At 54.7% G+C, this 19,601-nt stretch overlaps 9 protein-coding genes across 9 annotated transcripts; 6 read left to right on the top strand and 3 right to left on the bottom strand.

The window, feature by feature from the left end:
* Positions 1-1,211: 1,211 nt before the first annotated feature.
* LTS14_001017 (uncharacterized protein) lies at positions 1,212-3,834 on the top strand (the record flags this gene model as incomplete). The annotated part of the gene is made up of 2 exons (XM_064833726.1): positions 1,212-2,512; positions 2,562-3,834. The coding sequence occupies 2 exons, from the start codon at positions 1,212-1,214 to the stop codon at positions 3,832-3,834; spliced, it is 2,574 nt and encodes an 857-aa protein (XP_064698687.1).
* Positions 3,835-4,321: 487 nt separating this feature from the next.
* Positions 4,322-5,428, bottom strand: LTS14_001016 (uncharacterized protein; the record flags this gene model as incomplete). The annotated part of the gene is made up of 2 exons (XM_064833725.1): positions 4,322-4,538; positions 4,584-5,428. 2 exons carry the CDS (start codon positions 5,426-5,428, stop codon positions 4,322-4,324), a joined length of 1,062 nt encoding a protein of 353 aa, XP_064698686.1.
* A 641-nt stretch (positions 5,429-6,069) lies between these two features.
* On the bottom strand, positions 6,070-7,830 carry LTS14_001015 (uncharacterized protein; the record flags this gene model as incomplete). Its single annotated transcript, XM_064833724.1, has 2 exons — positions 6,070-6,950; positions 7,011-7,830. The coding sequence occupies 2 exons, from the start codon at positions 7,828-7,830 to the stop codon at positions 6,070-6,072; spliced, it is 1,701 nt and encodes a 566-aa protein (XP_064698685.1).
* Positions 7,831-8,267: 437 nt separating this feature from the next.
* On the top strand, positions 8,268-9,257 carry LTS14_001014 (uncharacterized protein; the record flags this gene model as incomplete). Its single annotated transcript, XM_064833723.1, has 2 exons — positions 8,268-8,425; positions 8,483-9,257. 2 exons carry the CDS (start codon positions 8,268-8,270, stop codon positions 9,255-9,257), a joined length of 933 nt encoding a protein of 310 aa, XP_064698684.1.
* Positions 9,258-9,720: 463 nt separating this feature from the next.
* LTS14_001013 (uncharacterized protein) lies at positions 9,721-11,169 on the top strand (the record flags this gene model as incomplete). The annotated part of the gene is made up of 1 exon (XM_064833722.1): positions 9,721-11,169. One exon carries the CDS (start codon positions 9,721-9,723, stop codon positions 11,167-11,169), a length of 1,449 nt encoding a protein of 482 aa, XP_064698683.1.
* Positions 11,170-11,933: 764 nt separating this feature from the next.
* On the top strand, positions 11,934-13,613 carry LTS14_001012 (uncharacterized protein; the record flags this gene model as incomplete). The annotated part of the gene is made up of 1 exon (XM_064833721.1): positions 11,934-13,613. One exon carries the CDS (start codon positions 11,934-11,936, stop codon positions 13,611-13,613), a length of 1,680 nt encoding a protein of 559 aa, XP_064698682.1.
* Positions 13,614-14,820: 1,207 nt separating this feature from the next.
* Positions 14,821-15,731, bottom strand: LTS14_001011 (uncharacterized protein; the record flags this gene model as incomplete). The annotated part of the gene is made up of 2 exons (XM_064833720.1): positions 14,821-15,238; positions 15,292-15,731. 2 exons carry the CDS (start codon positions 15,729-15,731, stop codon positions 14,821-14,823), a joined length of 858 nt encoding a protein of 285 aa, XP_064698681.1.
* Positions 15,732-16,361: 630 nt separating this feature from the next.
* ATG27 (type II membrane protein) lies at positions 16,362-17,420 on the top strand (the record flags this gene model as incomplete). Its single annotated transcript, XM_064833719.1, has 1 exon — positions 16,362-17,420. The coding sequence occupies one exon, from the start codon at positions 16,362-16,364 to the stop codon at positions 17,418-17,420; it is 1,059 nt and encodes a 352-aa protein (XP_064698680.1).
* Positions 17,421-18,358: 938 nt separating this feature from the next.
* Positions 18,359-19,177, top strand: LTS14_001009 (uncharacterized protein; the record flags this gene model as incomplete). Its single annotated transcript, XM_064833718.1, has 2 exons — positions 18,359-19,019; positions 19,095-19,177. 2 exons carry the CDS (start codon positions 18,359-18,361, stop codon positions 19,175-19,177), a joined length of 744 nt encoding a protein of 247 aa, XP_064698679.1.
* Between the last annotated feature and the right edge of the window lie 424 nt (positions 19,178-19,601).

Raw genomic sequence — 19,601 nt, 5'->3', positions numbered from 1 at the left:
CCCGTGCAGGCAAAGAGGAGCGAATAAGGTCTTCCAGAAGATCGCGGGAAGGCTTCTGCCGCGCTCCCTCTGCAGCGTTGCGTAGACCACTAAACTCTATTGCTCGGCAAGTTCCAGAGCACTTCGGAACACTTGCACATGACGATCGCTCTCCTAGAACAGTCAACACCCTTAATGACAGCAGAGCTAACCAAGATCTTGTCTAATCTGCCAGGCTTTCGCCTCAAGAAGCTACTCAGTAGTGAAGTCAGACATGTGCACCCAAGGCTTTCGGCAGCTCTTCATGTTAGTGTGAGACATCTTTTCAGTCGAAAATGTCACTTGGCCGGAAGAGCCATCGTGGCATGATCGGCAGCTGAATTGCACAGGGGTACTGCATGCCGCACGCCGCTGCCGTAGGCCGGCAAATCGCAACGACCCCCAGAAAAGCCCAGCAGGTGAGATGCTTGGTGGTCTAGGTCTTGCGTTTCTGATATCCCTGAGCGGGTTCAGCTCCGCAAGATGTCACCAATTCGTAATGCATAGAATCAAGTCTTGGCGAGGCATGAATATGGATGCAGTGTTAGTGAGGCCTTACTTGCTCGGCGCACAGCACGTCGGTGTCGATCAGGTGTGGGAAACCTTCCCGTCGGTGTGGAAGTTTCTCTTTACATCCTCTTTGCAGGCAGTTCGCACCCTTGGCGTGTTCAGGATATGCGGCGTGCTAGTGAGACTGATCGACAGCCGGGACGTGCGCGACACATGGCATTGCACCGGCCACTCGAACCGTCTGCCGGGGTTCGTTGCGTATCTTGCCACAATACGGAAGGTGCTAATGGTCGGATCTGCAGCCGGCAACGTACCAACGCCTTTTCGTTGGCCCTCCTTCCACTACATTTCCGACATTGTTTCCAGTCGCTCATATTCATGCGTCTCTACTGGAGCATCACTCGCATTCAGTCACACACGGCGTACATTCGGATTCGATTTTCTGCTTCACCACAGGTCACTAATACCGATACAAGGCGAGCCAATGACTGTGGCTTGAATCTCGCCTTTGGCCATCGACCAACAGTCCATACATTGACCTGAAGAGTCTGCGACTTCGCTCCTCCCACACATTCGTTTTCCGGCATGTGAATGCCACGCACGTCAAAGTTCGACATCATCTCCGGGCTTCTCGAGCAACTCGCCACCTTCCTCCACCTGGGACCATCGATACTCCCGACAGAATGGACGGGTCACGAGGGCATTTTCAGCCTCCACCATTGATGCCACCAATGACTTCGGCGCCGTACGAGGTTCCGATGCTACCACATGCCGCTCCGTCAGCTTCAATGACATCAGCCTCAGGACCTTACGCCTCACACAATGGTCAACAAAGCACAGAGCCAATGCCTTCGCCAGCATTGACGAACATGTCCATGCCGCAGACTAACGGCATGCCGCCTCCTCAGTATCAGTGCGCTAACGGCCCGGTCGGAAGCGCTGATTCTTCGACCATGATGCAGGACCAATTCTTCGCCAACGATGCTTCCATGTCAACACCTGGCATATCGCCAACACATGCTTCCGCAGCCGCTCTTTCAGCACAAAAGCGCGCCTATCGGCAGCGAAGGAAGGATCCTAGCTGTGATGCGTGTCGGGAACGTAAAGTCAAGTGCGACGCGTCCGATGCCTCAAGCTGCTCAGAATGCTCCAGCCGAGGCGTGAAGTGTCAGTTCACCAAGGAGACGAACCGGCGCATGTCTTCGATCAAACAGGTCCAGGATCTGGAGAAACAGCTCGCGCAGGCCAAGCAGCACATTGCCCAGTTGCGGACTATCCTACAAGACGGCGGCGCTATGGATCTTGATGCCGCGTTGAACGTACCGACTCTCCAGCTTCCAGACTCGAGCTCGAAAGAGCGCCGACTTGGACCTGCTCCTATAGATGGCTTCGACGAGACTCGGCGTAACATCCGCAATTTCTCCAGGGGCATCTTCAAGCCTCCTGCACCATACAAGCAGTCTGGACCCCAGCCTCTCTTTCCGTATGCGAATCACCCCCTACCGCCGAAGCAGGTCGTGGACCGCCTTCTATCACATTATCATGGCTCGGTTCATGTGTATGCGCCGATGATTCACTGGCCAACGTTTATGCAGGAATATGACAGTGTCTACCGCGCGGGCACCTTTCAGCAGAGCACGCAACTTTGGGTCGCGCTGTTCCATGGCGTTCTAGCATGTGGCACTTTAATGGATCCGCAGCCGAACAGCTCAGCGCAGGAAGGAGAAGGTGCTGCATACGTTGATATGTGCATGCGATGTCTGAATACATGGACCGATGAGCCGGACATGGATTCTGCACGAGCGTCTCTATTGATCTCAATCTACTTCGTGGAGGTCAACTTACGAACGGGGGGATGGGTTTGGCTAGGCGCAGCTGTCAGGATCGCACAAGATATCGGGCTGCACACCGAACGCGGTCCGTATCCACCCGTAGAGACTGAGATGAGGCGTCGCGTGTGGTGGAGCATCTACAACTGGGATAGGTATGTGCGACTCATTGGGACACACGAGGCGGCGCTAACAGTTGCACAGATTATTGTCGCTGGAGATTGGTCGACCGTTACATATCGACGATGACGACTGCGATGCCAGTGAGCCAACACCGGTGAATGATGATGCAATCCGACCTACCGGCGTAATACTACCACCGCAAGGAAAGATGGGCCCAAATGGTCTGATGGCAGTCGTGCCAGTCGTGCGCATCACGGCCCAGCTCAAGAAGACTCTCAAGTCACGGACAATAGCGGCGGCGACGTTGGCAACCTACGACGACCACTTCAAGTCCGTGATGGCCTCATACCCGGATCCGTTTCCCATCAATTCTTCAGCTCATCTGGACCCGCGGCTACTCACTGCGGCATGCAGCTTGCAGACATCCCGCTTCTTTCTGTACAGGCACAACTTATCACCAAGCTGCAGGCCACAGGACAGAAGAGATGCCTTGGACCGCTGCGTGTCTGTTGCACGCGATACAGCTCGCTATGTCGAGCGCTCTATGCAGCAAGCACAAAGCCCGTCTGCATCTGGATACTTCAGTCCTACCCACATGGCGAACTGGGCTGCTCGTTTTCGGACAATGGCACCGGCCTTCTTCTGCAACCACCTTTGGCGCTGCACCCTTGTACTATGCATACGGCTTGACTTCGCTTCCGCGTTGACACTAGTCCAAGCCTCCGCTGCTGCTGGTGATATGCGGAAGAGCAACATTGCATGTGGTCGCTACCTCGCTTTCTTCCTGGACAAGCTCATTCAGCGACTACGAACCGGGTCTACGATGCAGCACTTGGAGATGGACGAGGAGATGCTAGCCTACACAAGCGGCGATATGCAAGGCTGCGCCGAGGAGGCTTGGGCTTGGGCAGGTAGCGAGACAGGTGCGAATCTGAATCAGACCAACGGATCCGTGGCACCCGATGGGATGACCCAGCCTCATGGACAAGTCGACATGGGACCTACACAGCCGCTGAGCGAGCGCGAGATGCAGGGATGGGGAGGCTGGGAGCACATTCAGCGGACGCTACAAGGACTTCTGCAAGAGCATCAGACACAACACGGGCCGCCTCAAGGACAACTGCCACAATCGGCGAACATGCAACAGCAGCCACAGCAGCAACAGCCGCCATCAATGCAGCAAGGCACATATACACAGGCGCCACCATACCCACAGTCCTCATTACAGTACACGAGCTCCTCATCAGGGGGCAGTGTAGGATTAACACCTGCACAGCTCAGTCACCAAACGAGCGTGAGTCCTGCACCGGGTAATGGTGGCAGCAGCAGGATCAGTATCAAAGATATCATGTAAGGGGAGGTGGCCGAATAGCAGATGACGCATGACGAAAAGCCGAGTAGATTGGCGAGACGAGACCATGAGGTTGCGAGAGAGCTTCCAGAGCTGCCTTCATACGCCGCGGAGCGCTGGAACACGGGCCTCCCTACGTGGGACACCAAAAGGTGACCACGGCCCGGGAGTGCCAACCGGCAATTGCACCAAAGGATTGCGTGAATACGCGCGTTGGAGATGATAGGCATTTGAGCAGATGCATGAGTGTTTTTCTTCTTTGCCTCGACAGCAATGGCTGGTTGGGCGGATTTGGGATGGATTTTGACACCGTCAGTAGATGCGACAGATATGGACGGATGCACAGGACAGCCACCACTGATCAATATGATCAACAACTATTCCTTCACGTGCGCTTCCTCCCAACATCACAATTCAATGTCCAGTCGATGATATCCAGACAAGCCGCCTGAGAAGCCCGCCAGATTACGTTCGATCTGGGTGCAGGTGATCACTCATCGTCCTCCTCGCCCCCAAGCAGACCCTTCAACCCAACGTAGAAAGCGAACGTCAGGCTGCGAAACGTGCCGCCCCTCCTCGCCCGCTTCTCGTACATCTCCTCAGCCGCATCCACAATCCCACCCAGCTTAATGCCTTCTTCGTCGAAAATGAGGTCGTCGGGAAGTTGTGTGAGTCGGAACCACTCGCTTGGCTTCCTCTTGGTCTGGCTGACGAAGGCATGTTTGACAGGTGGCTGCGTAGCCAAGATTCACCGCCAACCATGCTGCTTCTCCCTTGCCACGCCGAATCTTTGGCGAGCGGCGAAGAGGTTGGCGAGCTTGACGCGGACGAAGAGGAAGTCTGGTTCTTCCTTTTGTAGCTTGTCATTGTGCTTTGTGTTGATGCTGAGCTGAGTGATACATGTCGGAAGCACCGGGGAGCCGAAGATTTTGTCGGTGGTGGGAGTGTCGTTGATGCGGACGGTTCTTCGTAGTGCTTTGCGTAGACCGATGGAGGTCTCTACGACCTCTTTGAAGCTTTTGCAGACCATGGTGCAGACGAGAGCTTCTGTCAAACTAAGACGCAGGATGATGTTCTCTGCCGGCTCGTACGTGTTTGCCACCACTTCTCCACGGGAAGATTTCGATGTCTCGACTAGATGACCGGGTTCTTTGGTCGGCGCGGGCTCGGATACTGCTGCACTTGAGGTGTTGAGCTGGGTAGTGGACTCCTTCCGCCTCTTCGCCTCGAGTTGCTTCATCAGATGAGATGCGAGCTTCTTCGTTTGTTCCAAGAAGGGGAAATTCCCGCCATTGATTGTGGGCTGAGCAAAATCCGTTCTCGCTGCTTGTGTCTCAGCCTGCTCCAGCAGCTGAGGTCTCATGGCGTCCGTCTGTTCCGGAGTGGTCAGGACTTCGTTGCCGTCGCAGATCAGAGCAGCTGCCCCCTCTGCTTTCCTGGCTTTGGCCTTGGCCTGCGCCTGCAGATGAGGTGCGAGCGTGTGGATTCGATTTGGTTGGCAAGGACGATCGCTGCTCTTTGGCTCGTTGACGGATGGAGATGAGAGCTTGCTGCTCAAGTCACACCGAAGCATTTTCGCCGGACTGGCTTGGGACATGTTACTCATGCCATGCTAAGTATCGTCAGCTTTTACAATCAGTAGTCAAAGAATGACGGGGACACCTGCCTGACCTGCTTGAAAGCGGCTCATGATTTTCGACGGTAACTCTCCGTAGGCTAAAATGGAGGCGTTGGCCGAAATGCGATGCAGCAGAATACTGAGGCAGGATGATTTTGCGGAAGAGATTGGTGTTTCTTAGCGCAAACGGAAAGTTGAGGAAGGTACGAAGTCGAGATCACGTGGAGCCTTGCTCGTGCCTTTGTCATTTTCAAACATTTGCACTAAAGTTCATGCAGATAGTCCAAATCCGTACACTCCGCATCTACGCATTGGACAATTCGATGGTTGCTTCCTGCCGCCACAGCAACTGATGCCATCCACTCATAGACTTTTAACAGGCGACTGCATTACGAGACCGTCTCGCCAGGTCTCACCTTTTTACTCTGAAGCTGCAGGCCCGCCTGCATGAACCTGAGCTGTGAGCATGACGCTCGTTACGAGAACCGCTCCGAGTGTAAAATCTTCTTCTGGTACGTATGCGCCAGTCAGGAGAATCGAGACTCTCGATGGTCTTGCGCGGCCTAGCTGTCACGTGCAACTCAGTCTTGCAATTGAAAGCCACTCAACTGCTCCGTATCTTAGAGCCTCGCTCTCGCATTACCATGCTTATGCTTCAACGGCTCAAGTGCCTTCTCCAGAACGGCCATACCCTCAACTAACTTCCTCTCCATCAACCTCGGCGCCAGAACCTGCACACTCAACGCCCCACCGACGAAGTGTTTACGATCACCCTCCCATAACTCCCGATTGATCTTATCCCACCCATTGAGCGGCTTGCTAGCGGGCACGTCGCCTTCGGTGTCGGCCTCAGTGAATGTTCGCACGGGCAAGACCCCGGCCGCAACGTCCAGGAGGTTAAAGGCGGAAGTATAATTCGTTGTGTTCCATGTATCGATCAGAGGCACTGGATGAGGCGCCACAGGGCAGATGATAAGATCTAGTTCTCTGTTTCCCTTGCGGGCTTTACTGTCAGCAGTATCCCAGAACCCGCCCCTCTCCTTCCAGACTTCCAAGAAACCCGTCTGCAGTTGCAACTTCTGCTCCTGCAGCTTCCGCACCTCGTCTAGTGGTTTCGCTGACCGCCGACGTAGTCGAGTGGCGAGCCAGGGCGACAGTGGCTCGCCAGTAGCTTCAATATTGTCAAACCAGGCGTTCGCACCATCGATCGACATGACGCCGTTGAAGACTTTGAGGACTTGTGGCCCGAAGGATGAGATGTCGACGTTGAAGACCTCGATTGGACTCCAGGATGGCAGGGCAGGAGACTTCAGTGTCGATGTTACTTCGTCCAGGAGTCGTTGGATAGGAGGAAGCGGCGTAACATGCCCGTCTGTGCGAACGATACCAACCCGCAACGGCCTCTGTGCCCTCTCCGATACTCCTCTCAACTTCAACGACGTCTGCTGTTCCCAAGTCTGCGGTAAAACATCCGGATCTAGCAACTCCGCCTTGCCACTTCCTATAGCTCGAAGTAACATCTCACAATCCCTAACACTCCTGGCAATCGGTCCAGCCGTACTCTCGATCCCCAATTTACTGGCCCCAATCGGCGTCCCATTCTGCTGCCCCGCATAAGGAACCCTACCATGACTCGGCTTCACCCCAAAAAGTCCATTACACATCGCCGGAATCCTAATACTCCCCCCCACATCCGTCCCGATACCGAGCGGACTCCCTCGCATAGCCACGAGAGCACCTTCGCCACCCGAGCTACCGCCGGCGGTGAGACGAATATTAGCTGGGTTGAGGGTGCGGCCGAAGATGTTGTTGTGGGAGTCGAGGGCCATCATTGTGAGGGGGATGTTGGTTTTGCAGTATACTACCGCGCCTAGCTGGAGGAGGAGGTCGACGAGAGCAGAGTTTTCCGTGGCCGGTTGGAAGCAGAAGGTGCCGGTGCCAATGGAGGCGTCGTAGCCTTTGACTTTGAAAGTGTCTTTCAGCGAGATGGGTAGACCGTGCAAGGGACCGATTGGCTTGCCGGTCTTCTTTAGGTGTTCGTCGAGGACTTTCGCTCGTGCTAGAGCATTGTCGAAGAAGGTCTCTGTTAGGCAGTTGACGAGCTGTTGAGCAATAGCTGCTCTTTTGCTAAAAGCCGTAACAACATCTACGCTTGATAGACGACCTGTTGCAAGTTCTCCGACCAAGGCAGTGGCGTCGTAGTTCTCCGTAATGCGGACTTCGTCTTGCGTGAGTAGACCGCTCTTTCGTGGTAGGTCTCGTACATCAGTCTTGTTCTCTGCTTCCTCGAGTAGCGAGGATGATAGACGCCATTCTTTCGGTATACGATCGGCACGTTCTTTCTGCTTTCGGCCAGCGATATTCTGCCATGTTTCGCCCATTATTGATAGATGACAACGATCCGGATATTGCCCTGGGCACAGATGGTGATCTGACGGTCCCTATTCCTGATCCGAAATATCTCAGGCCACAATCACGAGGGACTGAATGTATAGAGAAGGATGTCTCCAATGCACGACGCCAAGTCCTCTACCGGGTCCGAGGTTAGTCACTCCAAAGCACGCTACTCCATCATGTGGCACGTGCAGCTCGAGGTGTGGGGAAGCTCCCTTCGCAGCCGGCCCAGCCTGGATCATGACCGAGGTAAACATCCACACTAGAGGCGTATGGTAAGCCCTTCCCGCGACGTGGTGAGCTGAGACAGCTCTACAGTATCAACACACCTGATCAAGCCCTCACTTCTTGGACTCTATCTCTACACCCTCTCTCTCTCCCTCGTCAACGCAACGACTGATATAACAGCCCGCACAAAGCAACCATGTCAGACCCCGTCGCCGAGCCCGGTATTCCGACAAGCAGCACCAATGTCCCAGCCGCCAACGAGAAGAGCGTCGCGGCGGAGGCGAAGAAGAGGGTGCCAAATCGCTTGCTAGCATTGGCCGCGACGCCGGACTCGATCTTGCTGCGCTTGAACAAGTGAGATCGCTTTCTACATGACAAGCTGTACAACAGTATACTAATATGCCCAACCAGAGTCCTCGCCGCCCCAGGCGGCCTCCCCGCCTTCCTCTCCACCTTCAACTACACTCTCTACCTCCTAGCCTACCTGGAAACCAAATCCGCCGGCCTACGCGCCCGCCTCTTTCAGCTGCTAAGCCAGGTCACATCAACCCCCGCCCTAGCCACAGCCACCACAGCAGCCGTCCAACCCTCCCCCATCATGAACCTCGCCCTCATGGTAGGCTCCGCCCGCACCACCCTCCGTCTCTTCGGCCTCATACCCATGTACGCCGGCCTGCGCCAACTCCTCAACGGGCCCAAACCCGGCCAAGACCAAGTCCTCTACGCGAACTCGGTGACGCAGATCCTGATGTACATGACGTTCCAGTTCCTGGAGAACGTGGCGTTGTTGACCGATAACAAGATTTTGCCGGCCAGGTATACGGCAAAGTATACGGCTGCTTCGGGGGGCAAGACGGCGAAGATTTATCTTTGGGCTTATCGGGCGTGGCTGGGAGGGATTCTGTGTGATTTTGTTAGGTTGGGGCGGGAGGCACAGCTTGAGAGGACTAGGAGGAGTCAGAAGGGTGCTTCGTCTTCTTCCACCGACGTCAGTGTCAAGTCCGACGAGCAGAAGGATCAGGAGTGGTGGGCGCAGGCTGTGGTGCCGCTGAGCTGGGTTCCTATGGCTACGCATGTTTCGCTTCAGAGCGGAATTCCAGGGTTCAATGTTGGGGTTATGGGGCTGTCGGGGCTCTCGGCTGGGTTGGGCAAGATTGCGGATTTGTGGGCGAAGACTGCTGAGTAGGGTTGTCTGTGATTGTAAGGAGAGATGGGAGGGTGGAGTTCTGACGATGATGTGAGTGGAGAAGCGAGACAAGTTATGGGAGAGGAAGCTTGCAAGCAGTTCCTGGGATGTTATGAAGTGGCAGAGGATGCGGAGGATCTATGAGTGCTGGGTATGGTGGCGTTGTGGGTGCGAGAGAGATTGCCATGGCGCTGGCACCCCTTTCACGACTTCTGATGTGCTGTTTGCTTGCTTTCATTTGATACCACGTAGTGTATATGATCTCTATCTCATAGTATATATCTAGTAAGAAAAAAAGATGATCGGAGTATCGTCACTTTCGTGTGAAAGCCTGAAGCCAGTCAGCCAGCCAGCCTGACAAGAGCCTCACATTTGCTTGGCTGGCGACGACCTCGGCGCATGCACTCACAAACACCCACCACTCTCTGGACCCGGGCACAGCACCCCCACTCCCTGCGCACACATGTCAAGCTCACAACTCTCCGCCGTCTCCATGGATCCCTACCAATGGCGCGAGTCCGTCCTCTCCACCCGCTCGCTCTCCTACCTCAGCACCGCCGATGCGCTCGCCCCACCAACCCACACTAGTCGCAACCCGAGCAACGCATATGGCCGCCGTAGCACAATGGATTCCGAATCAAACTACGGGGATGATCTCGAGATGGCGGATGCGGAAGGCGATACAAGCCTGCCGCGAAGAGATGAGACAGGTCTAAGCGACGTCCACGAGCTACCGGAGAGTGTAGCACAGTGTCCACTCTTCACCCTCCCACGAGAGATACGAGACAGAATCTACACCTTCTGTCTAACAGCAGCCGAGAACCTGCCAATAGAATGGCCACACCTCCCCCTCGCCAACCTCCGCTACGGCCTCCAACCCCAACTCCTCCGCACCTGCAAACCAATCTACACCGAAACCGGGCCCTTACTCTACACCCTCAACACCCTAACCTTCCACCACCCCAGCGACGCCAACATGCTAGTCCGCGCCCTCGCCAATCCCACTCTAAGTCGTCAACACATCACAAACCTCAGCCTGCACATAAAACACACTGACACCCGCCTCTGGATGCCCTACTTCACAACCACCGACCCCTACCGCAGCCTAAAAGCCGACTTCCCCTCCCTCCGCGACCTAGGCATCCGCTACCGAAGCAACAAATGGAACCACTCCCTCTCCCCCGACGCGAACCTCAAAAACTGCCTCGACGACACCCGGCTAGATGAAATCATCGACAGCCTCCGCGGCATCTACTTCTCTCCACCCCCACCTCAACCACCCTCCTCATCCACCCGCGGCGAACCGGAACACGAATGCGTCAAACCCCTCAACGAAATGAACGAGTGGGAATTCATGCGTTTCGTCGACGCCCGGAGACCGGGCGAGGATATGGCGTTTAAGCGACAGCTCCTGGAATTACACAAGGCGCATGCGCCGCAGGCATGTGCGCGGCCTGATCCGCCGAGGGTGAAGGTGATTTGTGCTTGTCGAGTGCATAGTGCGCATTTTAACCTGTTGACTTCGACTTCTGAGGGTAGTCTGCAACAGAGTGCGCAACAGCAACAGCATGGAGTACCGCCACCACCGCCACCGCCACCGCCGCCTCCACATCACGGTCATGGTCATGGGCATGGTCCCCTCGGTCCAATCGCCGCACTCCTACCCAACTTGACAGCAGGCGCAACAATATCAGCCCCCGAGTCCCCCGTGGCGGCCTCACCTACGGCAGTAAAGGAGGGAGAAGTGTTCAGGGGCTTCACAGCGGTAGACTTCCGCGCGGCGAATGTGAGGAAGTTGCATGATCCGGATTTGGGGAGTGCCAAGGTGGCGCGGACGGTGTTTGCGGAGAGGAAGCGGGTTTTGTTGGGCTTGGAGATTCATTGTTTGGATTCGGCTAGTAGGAGGGAGTGAGGGAGGAAGAAAGGGGATGAAATAATGGAGCTCGGGGATGAAATAATGGAGCTCTTGAAGGCGAGCCGACTGCTAAGCCGAACTGTCGTGTGATTTGCCAGGGAGGCGAGTTGGTTGTGTGGAGTATGATATGTTAGCCGGTACTACTGCATATGTTGCAGAATGCATGATGATTTACGCTGCAGTTTTCGCGGGTATCATGACATACTCTACACCATGTCTGAATCGCCACGATGATACTCGTGCCTGCCATATGGAGGATGATACATGCTTTGTCCGTAGGGCTTCAAGATTAGTGGCAAGGGATTTGATATTGTAGACCGTCACGGTCGCACGTCCCTATCGTGTTGATGATATATAGCCTCCCGGACGAAGCTAGCAGAAGGTCTTGGGTGTTAGGTTTTTGGAATTGATGAGCGAGTGAGGTGCCATGTACAACGATATGCCAGCGCCCGGAATCTACTGTTATCTCGGTGTACCGCTGGCAAGTGAATGGCAGAATGGCATGATGGTAAGACGCATCGTCGGATTGGTCGGGTGAAGACTAAAGAGTGAAGCTTGAGGTAATGATGGTTGATTGTTGCCCTGCCAGCGCTTTTGTTGACGCCTCGCTTCGAGATCCTCACCCGCCAACGTCAAATGTCGCAGCAATGGAGACACTTTTTTAATTAGAGCGTTGATGCGAAGGGACAACGTGCGAAGAGTAACACGATCAGTATGAGAGTCTGAATCAACGACGTTACGCCAACCACGTGCTGTCGCATATGGCGAGACTTAGCAAACATTCCTTCGCTATTTACGAGGACTCTGGCATTCCGACCCCGGACTCCACTTTGCCGGATCCATTTGACGATGTGCCTGAGGAGGACGAAGATGGAATAGCCGACGAGGACATAGGAGGAGCTACTGATCAGTATGCCGAAGATGCGGAGGACGAGGTACATGAGGATGGCACGAAGGCGGTGGGTGAGGACAGACGGGAGTCCGCAATCACCAGGACATCCATCTCCTCCTTGGGCAACACAACATGCGAGGAAGAGCCCACGTACGCTCCACCGATCATCCGACCGTCGTTCATGCGACCTGAAAGCGTCCGACGCATGCAGATGAGCTCGCCGCCCCCATATCGAAGTCCACGGCAATCAGTCCTCCGTCACAGTCGCCCATCACGGCATGGAACACCACATTCTGCCCGCTCAGCCCAGGCTCGAGGAAGTCCCATGTCACGAAAACGATATGGCAGCCACGCTACGGATTCAGGGGAGAACAAGGTAGAGTATCCTCTGGTTCTGCTGCACATCACCCTCCTACCAGTAATACTACCCTGGAGCGCGGAAGCAATTCAAGAGATTCTACCAGAGCGGACCATGCACGACCTCCAGCTCTTGCGGTCCAAAGTCAGCGAGACGATGGCCAGACGTGGCCTTCTGATCCCGCATCCACGGGAAGAGTACGAAATGCTGGAGGAGCGTCTCCTCGAAGGCCTAGAGCTGAAGGAAGAGCGGATCTCCAAATGTGGACACTTTCGCGGACGAGGTTCTGATACCTCAACTTTGTCCACCGGCAGCGACTCCGGGCTCGGCTCTAGCATTGAAGGTTCCGTGGACCTGGAATTGGATGTGTGCCAAACGTGTCGTAGTCCCGTCAAGGGGTCACGAGAATCTCGGCCTCTGCGATGGTCGATAAGGATATATGCTTCGAATGGCCTTATGCGAGCGTCTGCTTGGGCGGCAGCGTGGAGTGAAATGGAGGCTGTAGATGTAGAGATTTTGCCTTACATTGGTGATGCCACGCGGGCGCGACTGGATCAGAGCCGAGAGGTGGAAGTGGCCGAGGAGCTGGCGAGGGAGGCGGAGGAAGAGGTAAGAGTATGTGAGCAGGAAGATGAGAGGCTTCTAGCAGCTCCTACGGGGGCCGAACATGATGTGCTAGCGAGAGGGTACGGAGGTCGAGAGCAGGAGCTAAGCGTGCAATGTCCTGAGCCACTGGCCGCCTTGTCTGGAAGTCCAATTGCAAAATCTAACGAGCCACAGACCGAGCTCCCACAGGTCTATCGACGCTCCGAAGTGCCTTTGTCAGTGCTCCTCAGGAACTACCTAGTCCTACTGGCCAAAGATCGTCGCAACGTAGCGATCTTCTTCCTCAGCTTGGTGGCATTGTGGTTCGCACTACTAAGCAGATCCGCAGGGCATACCAATCTCGACATCTTGCCGGCTGGGAACGCAAGCTGGGTTGCAAACGAAAGCGTCGCGGGGATTATGATGGACCAAGGCACCGAGATGATTCAGAACGCCTACGAGAATATCACCGCTGGAATTGCGGCTGTGGATGATGCGGTGAGTGGAAAAGTGAGCCAGCACGAAAAGACTAGCATGGCTGGCGATGGTCTTGGAAAGAATTTCGTAGAACTGCTCGACGAGGAGACCACTGAGAAACCAGTGTGAGCAGCCATTAGTTTGGATGATAACGTTCTAAGCGAGGGAGTTGGGCACGTGAAGCGCGTCTTTGTAGTAATCCAGCGTTCTTAGCGTCCCGTAGCATACATATATCAAGATCGACAGCTCAAGGCTGTATCTGTCTACCTCTCTATACATAATTCCGTCTTACGAGCTCTCGAGGCTCCAACTTGAAGCCAGGGTTACTCAGACTGGTCGTCAGGTCGGTGGACCGATCGAGTCCTGACGTGACATAGTCGTGATACCTGACTAAAGCGTGCAGTTACCCATCCAAGTATTGGAAAGGCCAAGGGGACTCACAATGTACCTAATTACACCCACCCCTTCGCACCGTCTCTGCTGTTAACGACTCTTCTGCTCATAGCTACCTCTCTCCGAGGAATCCGTCGTATCCTGCGCGCACTCTACCAATGCATGCTTGTTCATCCTGTCGAGTGTCTTGATGGTGGAGGCGGTGTGCCCAGGTACCTCCCAATCGCACCCTATGCCCCATACGGAGTGGTCTATGGCTGTGGTGATGAGCCAGCTCGCTCGAATCCTTGGCATTACTGATTGGCAACGATTTGTGTGGCCTCATGGCGGGCTAGTGTATGGCTCGCGATGCCTATTCGCATACTCGAGGGGTTCGGCACCCAGTCCGAAAGTCCGAAGCGGAGAGCTCATCGTCCGGTGCACCAGCTCTTGATAATGATCCTGAACCACGGAATAGCTGTGCATACACTCCCACGGTGAAGCCAATCCGAGACCTGGACAACTTCCCTTCTTGATCCCGTACAACAGAAACAATGCCACGCTATCACATCAAAAGCAGGACGTTGTCAATCCACTTATCCATATATTTCTCCAACGCCGGTAGAGCATCGCCAAGAAGCCGTCGATCCCTCTCATGAGCCCCCAGCAGAAGCCGATCATCCGCATGCTGATCCCGTAACATCCCAATGATCTGCGAATCCTGGTCGCGATGCCGAGAAGCGCGGCGAATCTGCTGGTTCGCCGCCGCGATTTCCTCCTTACAGCCCGCCATCTCCTACTGCAGGCCTGAGATCCTCTCGCCGGCCTTTGACCGAGCCCGTTCGGTGGCGACGGCTATTCGCTTTCGACAGAGATCAAGATCTTGTTCTAGGGTGGCGACTTCCCGGTCTCGTTTCGTTCTTGCGGTGTCTGCGAGTTGGGCTTGCGTGGTGGCTGCGTCTCACTACGTCCTCAGCCGAGCTACCGTGTGCTCGAGTGCTTGAATCCTTTTCTCCACTTTCGGCTCAATCGGGAAAGTCCCGTTTCGTTTCTGGTACAAGCGACTGTCCGCCAGCCTTTGCTCGTAAGAATAGGCTTCTCCTGGGGTGTGGATTGGAGCTCTGGGTCCAGTAGCTTGTTGTTTCTGCGGCATCTTTCCAGTCCCGTTCTTCTTGAGCGGAGCTCGAGTCCACGCCCCAGGCCTCACCGGGATGGGTATAGCTGTATCCATTCGCTCATGCTCGTGCACGGGTCCGTGTAGATCGCTCGCGGAAGAGAGACCGTACACAAACCCAAGGGACGAGACGTCCTCCCTTGCTTGCTCTAAGAATTCTGAACATTCGCTGCCGGACAGCATGAGTGGGGCTCGTTCCGTGACGGGTCTGTCCTCAACATTAGCAGTCGTAGCAAGGCTTGTCGTGATGTCAGTACCGACAGGCAGAATGTCTGAACCATGAATGACATGGCTTGGATCTGACGCGAGAGGACAGCCTGGTCTTTCTTCAGGTCGTTCTCATACCACCAATGTCGTACTTTGCCACCAAAGCCCACACTCTCCGCGCCATTCCTGACATTGAGAATGTGCGCTTGGATGCGGGCGGTGCCCATGTCGTACGCTCGAAGGCTTTCAAGCAGACGAGCCGCTTCATCAGTGGAAATCGCTTGTGACGTTCCATGTCTGAGCCAATCGGCAAGCCGACTGGCGGTAAGGTCAAGTGTCTGTACCTGAGCATCAAGCTGGTCGATTTCCTGAGTCGTGTTAGATCCTTCTTTGAAAAGGTTCTTGACGGTCTTGATGTCGGTGCCGATGCTTGCCGCCCGCGCTGCAATCGTCCAACATACTCCTACCAGGCTCAGGATGCTCACTGGATCCATGATATTGACAGCCAAAGCAGAATGGAGGAGGATGGAGATCCTCGCAGTCTCATTTGAAGACGCTCAACTGGCCGAACAGCATGCATCACGGCGCAAGGCTGTATGATGCAAAGGTTCAGCCTGGCTTTGGGGTACGGTCACCCGGTTTTGCTTCTGCCGCGATAGTCTCCAAGAATCGAACGTGGCGTCAATTAAGGCAAGCAAGGCATACTTACACACACCAAAAAACACTCATTTGTTCTTACATTGGTCTTGAGAGGTGGTCGTCAAGCCATCGAAACCAGAACAAGGCACACCCCGTGGTCGATGTTCTCATTAGGGTCCTGGCGACCTTACTTCGCGCAGTAGAAGAGATGCGGAGACCATGGAGACGAGATCCAAGCATCCGAGACGTGTTTCCTTTCATCGTAGTGCAACATCATTATTGCCTTGTTCCATGTTGCGGGAGAAGAAGGCAATCAGACCTGAAAGTTAGGAATTTGGAGCTAAACCGCTTTCGTCGCAGAGCATCGTCAAGGCATCGAAGTTACGATTGCTTACCCAATACTATACCACCATAATTGCCTTCTTGTCACTCCTTACTGCAACCATTGGAAAGGTGTCACCGTCGACTCCGAATTGTGAACCACCATGCCACAACTCCTCCACACCCTCACCACCCTCCTCCTCCTCCCCGCCTCCATCAAAGCCGTAACCCTCGACTGCGACCACATCCGCGTGGACAAGAAGTCCTTCGACCTATCAGCACTAGCAGGCCCCAAGACTGTTCACTTCCAACAATACCTCCCTCCAACGATATCCAATACCACATATACAATCGACCTCTGCAAACCCCTCAAACGCAACACCTCCATCCCCAAAGCCGAACAATGCCCCTCCGGCACCCGCATCTGCGCCGTAGACGAGCACTTCAACACGATCGAACACACACGGCAGATCGACGAGGTGCGGACGATAGCGGGGGAGTTCTCGACGAGTCATGGGAAGGCGATGGATCCGAGGGTGACGCGGCTGAAGGAGAGTAGTAATAAGGATGAGGAAGGGTTGAGGATCGAGTTGAATGGGGGCCGGTATCCGGATGCGAGGGGTGGGCAGGAGCAGCGGGCGGTGTTGGAACTGATTTGCGATGTTGAGAGGACGGGGAATGAGGGGTTTGAGGAGGAAGGTGAAAGTAAAGCTATGGATGTTGCGGCGTATGGAGCTATGGCGCGAAGAGCAGACGACAACGACGATAAGGACGACGAAGACGATGGCGATGATGGAGCGCCCGAACTCCCCGACCTCGACAAAGACAAAAGCCTGCAATTCATCTCCTACAAAACCGAATCCGACGTGGGTGTGCTGCGCCTAACCTGGAAAACCAAATACGCGTGCGAAAACGCCAAAGACCTGCCCTCCACGCCGGACGAAGACAAGAAGAAGAAGGGGAAAAGCGGCAGCAGTAACAGCTGGGGCTTCTTCACCTGGTTCATCATCGTGCTGTTCCTGCTGATAGCGACGTATATCATTTTCGGCTCGTGGTTGAATTATAATCGGTATGGAGCGCGCGGGTGGGATTTGCTGCCGCATGGGGATGCGATTCGGGATTTGCCGTATCTTTTGAAGGAGTGGGTGGGAGGTTTGGTGGAGAGGGTTAAGGGGGGTGGTGTGGGTGGGGGTGGGAGTCGGGGGGGTTATAGTGCTGTGTAGGTGTCGGTTTTGTGGTACGAGGGGAAGGATTTGTAGGATGCGTGTATGCAGAGAAAGCTTGGGTATGAGGGGAAATTCGTTTGGCTTGATTTGTTAGACTGTAGCGTTGAGCGTGGGAAGCATTGTACAGCACAGGATATAGTGAAGCATCTTCTGGTGCTTGTCAGGGCCAGCTCCTACCCACCTTTACCAGTAGTATGACAGCAATAATCAAGATATGCAACACGGCCTTTTCCATTCGTCGCGTGCCATGTGGTTCGAGCCACAAGTGCCCAACCCAAACGATCGTCATCAAGCAATGTAATCCTACGGGCACGCTACAGAATGAACGACGGAACGAGCACGAGGCCTTACTCCATGCAGCATAGCCAAAGCGCACAGCTATGTCATGCGCACCATCACCGAGTCGTCTGACACAGTGACACTCTTCAGATAACTATTTGATCATGCTTCGGTCTCGTACACAAAACTAATAGCAACCGTCTCGTTGGCCCAAAAAACCTGCTGCTGTGTGCGGGTGGAGCCAATAAATCAGGCGCGGAGGAAGTTGGAGCGCAGATGACCCAATCGCGACGAGGAGCGCTGCGCCACATGGGAGGAAAAAGGTGCGAGCTAGTGGGGGCAGTCTAGCCACAATACCATCATGCTGCAGGAAAGAAAGCCATCGGCCCAGATTTCCACCTCGTGTGTGTGCCCGTTCAAAAAGTATACCACTTACTTACGTGGCCAGTTTGGTCCCTGCTGCTTGTCAGTCCTTCACCAAGACACTGCCACTTCAACCCTTCCTTCCTTCACTACATCCTCCAAGAACTGCCACCTCATCTCATCTCACCTCACCTCACCTCACCTCACCCAATAAACCCTACTTACCACATCATCCCACACCCCACACCCCACGAAACAAGCCAGCACCACCAACCAAAACCAAAACCAAAACCATGGCCGACACCCTCCTCTCCGCCGCGGCGAAAAATGCCTCGCACCTCCTCTCCGACCCGGCCAATATGCCCTGGAACCCCTACTACCCTCCCGGCAGCCAAATCCTCAACTACGCCGCCAACTCCTGGTCCGTTCCTGCCTTGCTCGGCATCTTCTTCACCACCTGCGCCATCCTCTTCACCTCCACCTACTTCGTCGCCAAACGCGTCGACAAAACCCTCACCTCGGCCGAACTGAGCCAGATCATGTGGTTCGTGCTTTCCGGCTGCATCCACGTCTTCTTCGAGGGCTACTACGCGGCGAATTTCATGAATCTCGGGGAGAAGCAGACGTTGATCGGGCAGATGTGGAAGGAGTATGCCTTTTCCGACTCGCGCTACCTCACCCAAAACGCCTTTGTCTTGTGCATGGAGACTGTCACCTCCGTCTTCTGGGGCCCCGGGTGCCTGATTATCGCGGCCATGATTATGCTCAGGCATCCGCTTAGACATCCCATCCAGATTATCGTCAGCATGGGCCAGTTTTACGGGGACGTGCTATACTACACCACGAGCGCCTTTGACCATTACGTCCTCGGGGTGACGTACTCGCGGCCCGAGACCTTTTACTTCTGGTTTTACTTCGTGCTGATGAATGCTTTCTGGATTGTTATTCCGGGGTGTGAGTATCCGATCCTCTTCCATTTACCCGTATACATGGGATGAGAGGACACTGCTAATTTGTGATACTCTACAGATCTGATCTACGACAGCACCATCCAATCCGCCAGAGCGATTAGCCGGCTGCAAAAGGTCGAGGGGACCAAGAAGGTGACATAAACACTCTCCTCCTGAAGAAGACAGGTAAGCCAGGAGTGAGGACCGACTTGTTGTTTCGGGCCAAGGTAGCATGAAGGAGGGCGTGGTGTGCAGGCAGAGCCAGTGCAGGCAGATCTATGTGGAGGAGTAAGTCAGGCAGGCGAACAAGCGGCGTATTCCAGAGCGAAGGCGAGCGAGACGGATGAGCACATGAGACGGACGAAGCACATACATCACGGCAAAAAGCAGAATGAAAAAAAAAGAAAGGGAACAGATATACAGCAATCTGTGATGTAGCGGCGGGAATGCGAAAGCGAAGGAGTTTTGCGACATTTGTACATATTTCTGTTCCTTCACAACTAATACTTTCGGTCCCATGACCCACCAAATCAATACTGAAACACAAATCTCACTCATCTCACACCCCTGCCCTCATTTCTCTACA

Source organism: Recurvomyces mirabilis (assembly GCF_035927965.1).
Source record: "Recurvomyces mirabilis strain CCFEE 5264 chromosome Unknown scaffold_2, whole genome shotgun sequence".
Classification (NCBI taxonomy): Eukaryota; Fungi; Ascomycota; class Dothideomycetes; order Mycosphaerellales; family Teratosphaeriaceae; genus Recurvomyces; species Recurvomyces mirabilis.
This window is presented reverse-complemented; position numbering and strand designations above follow the sequence as displayed.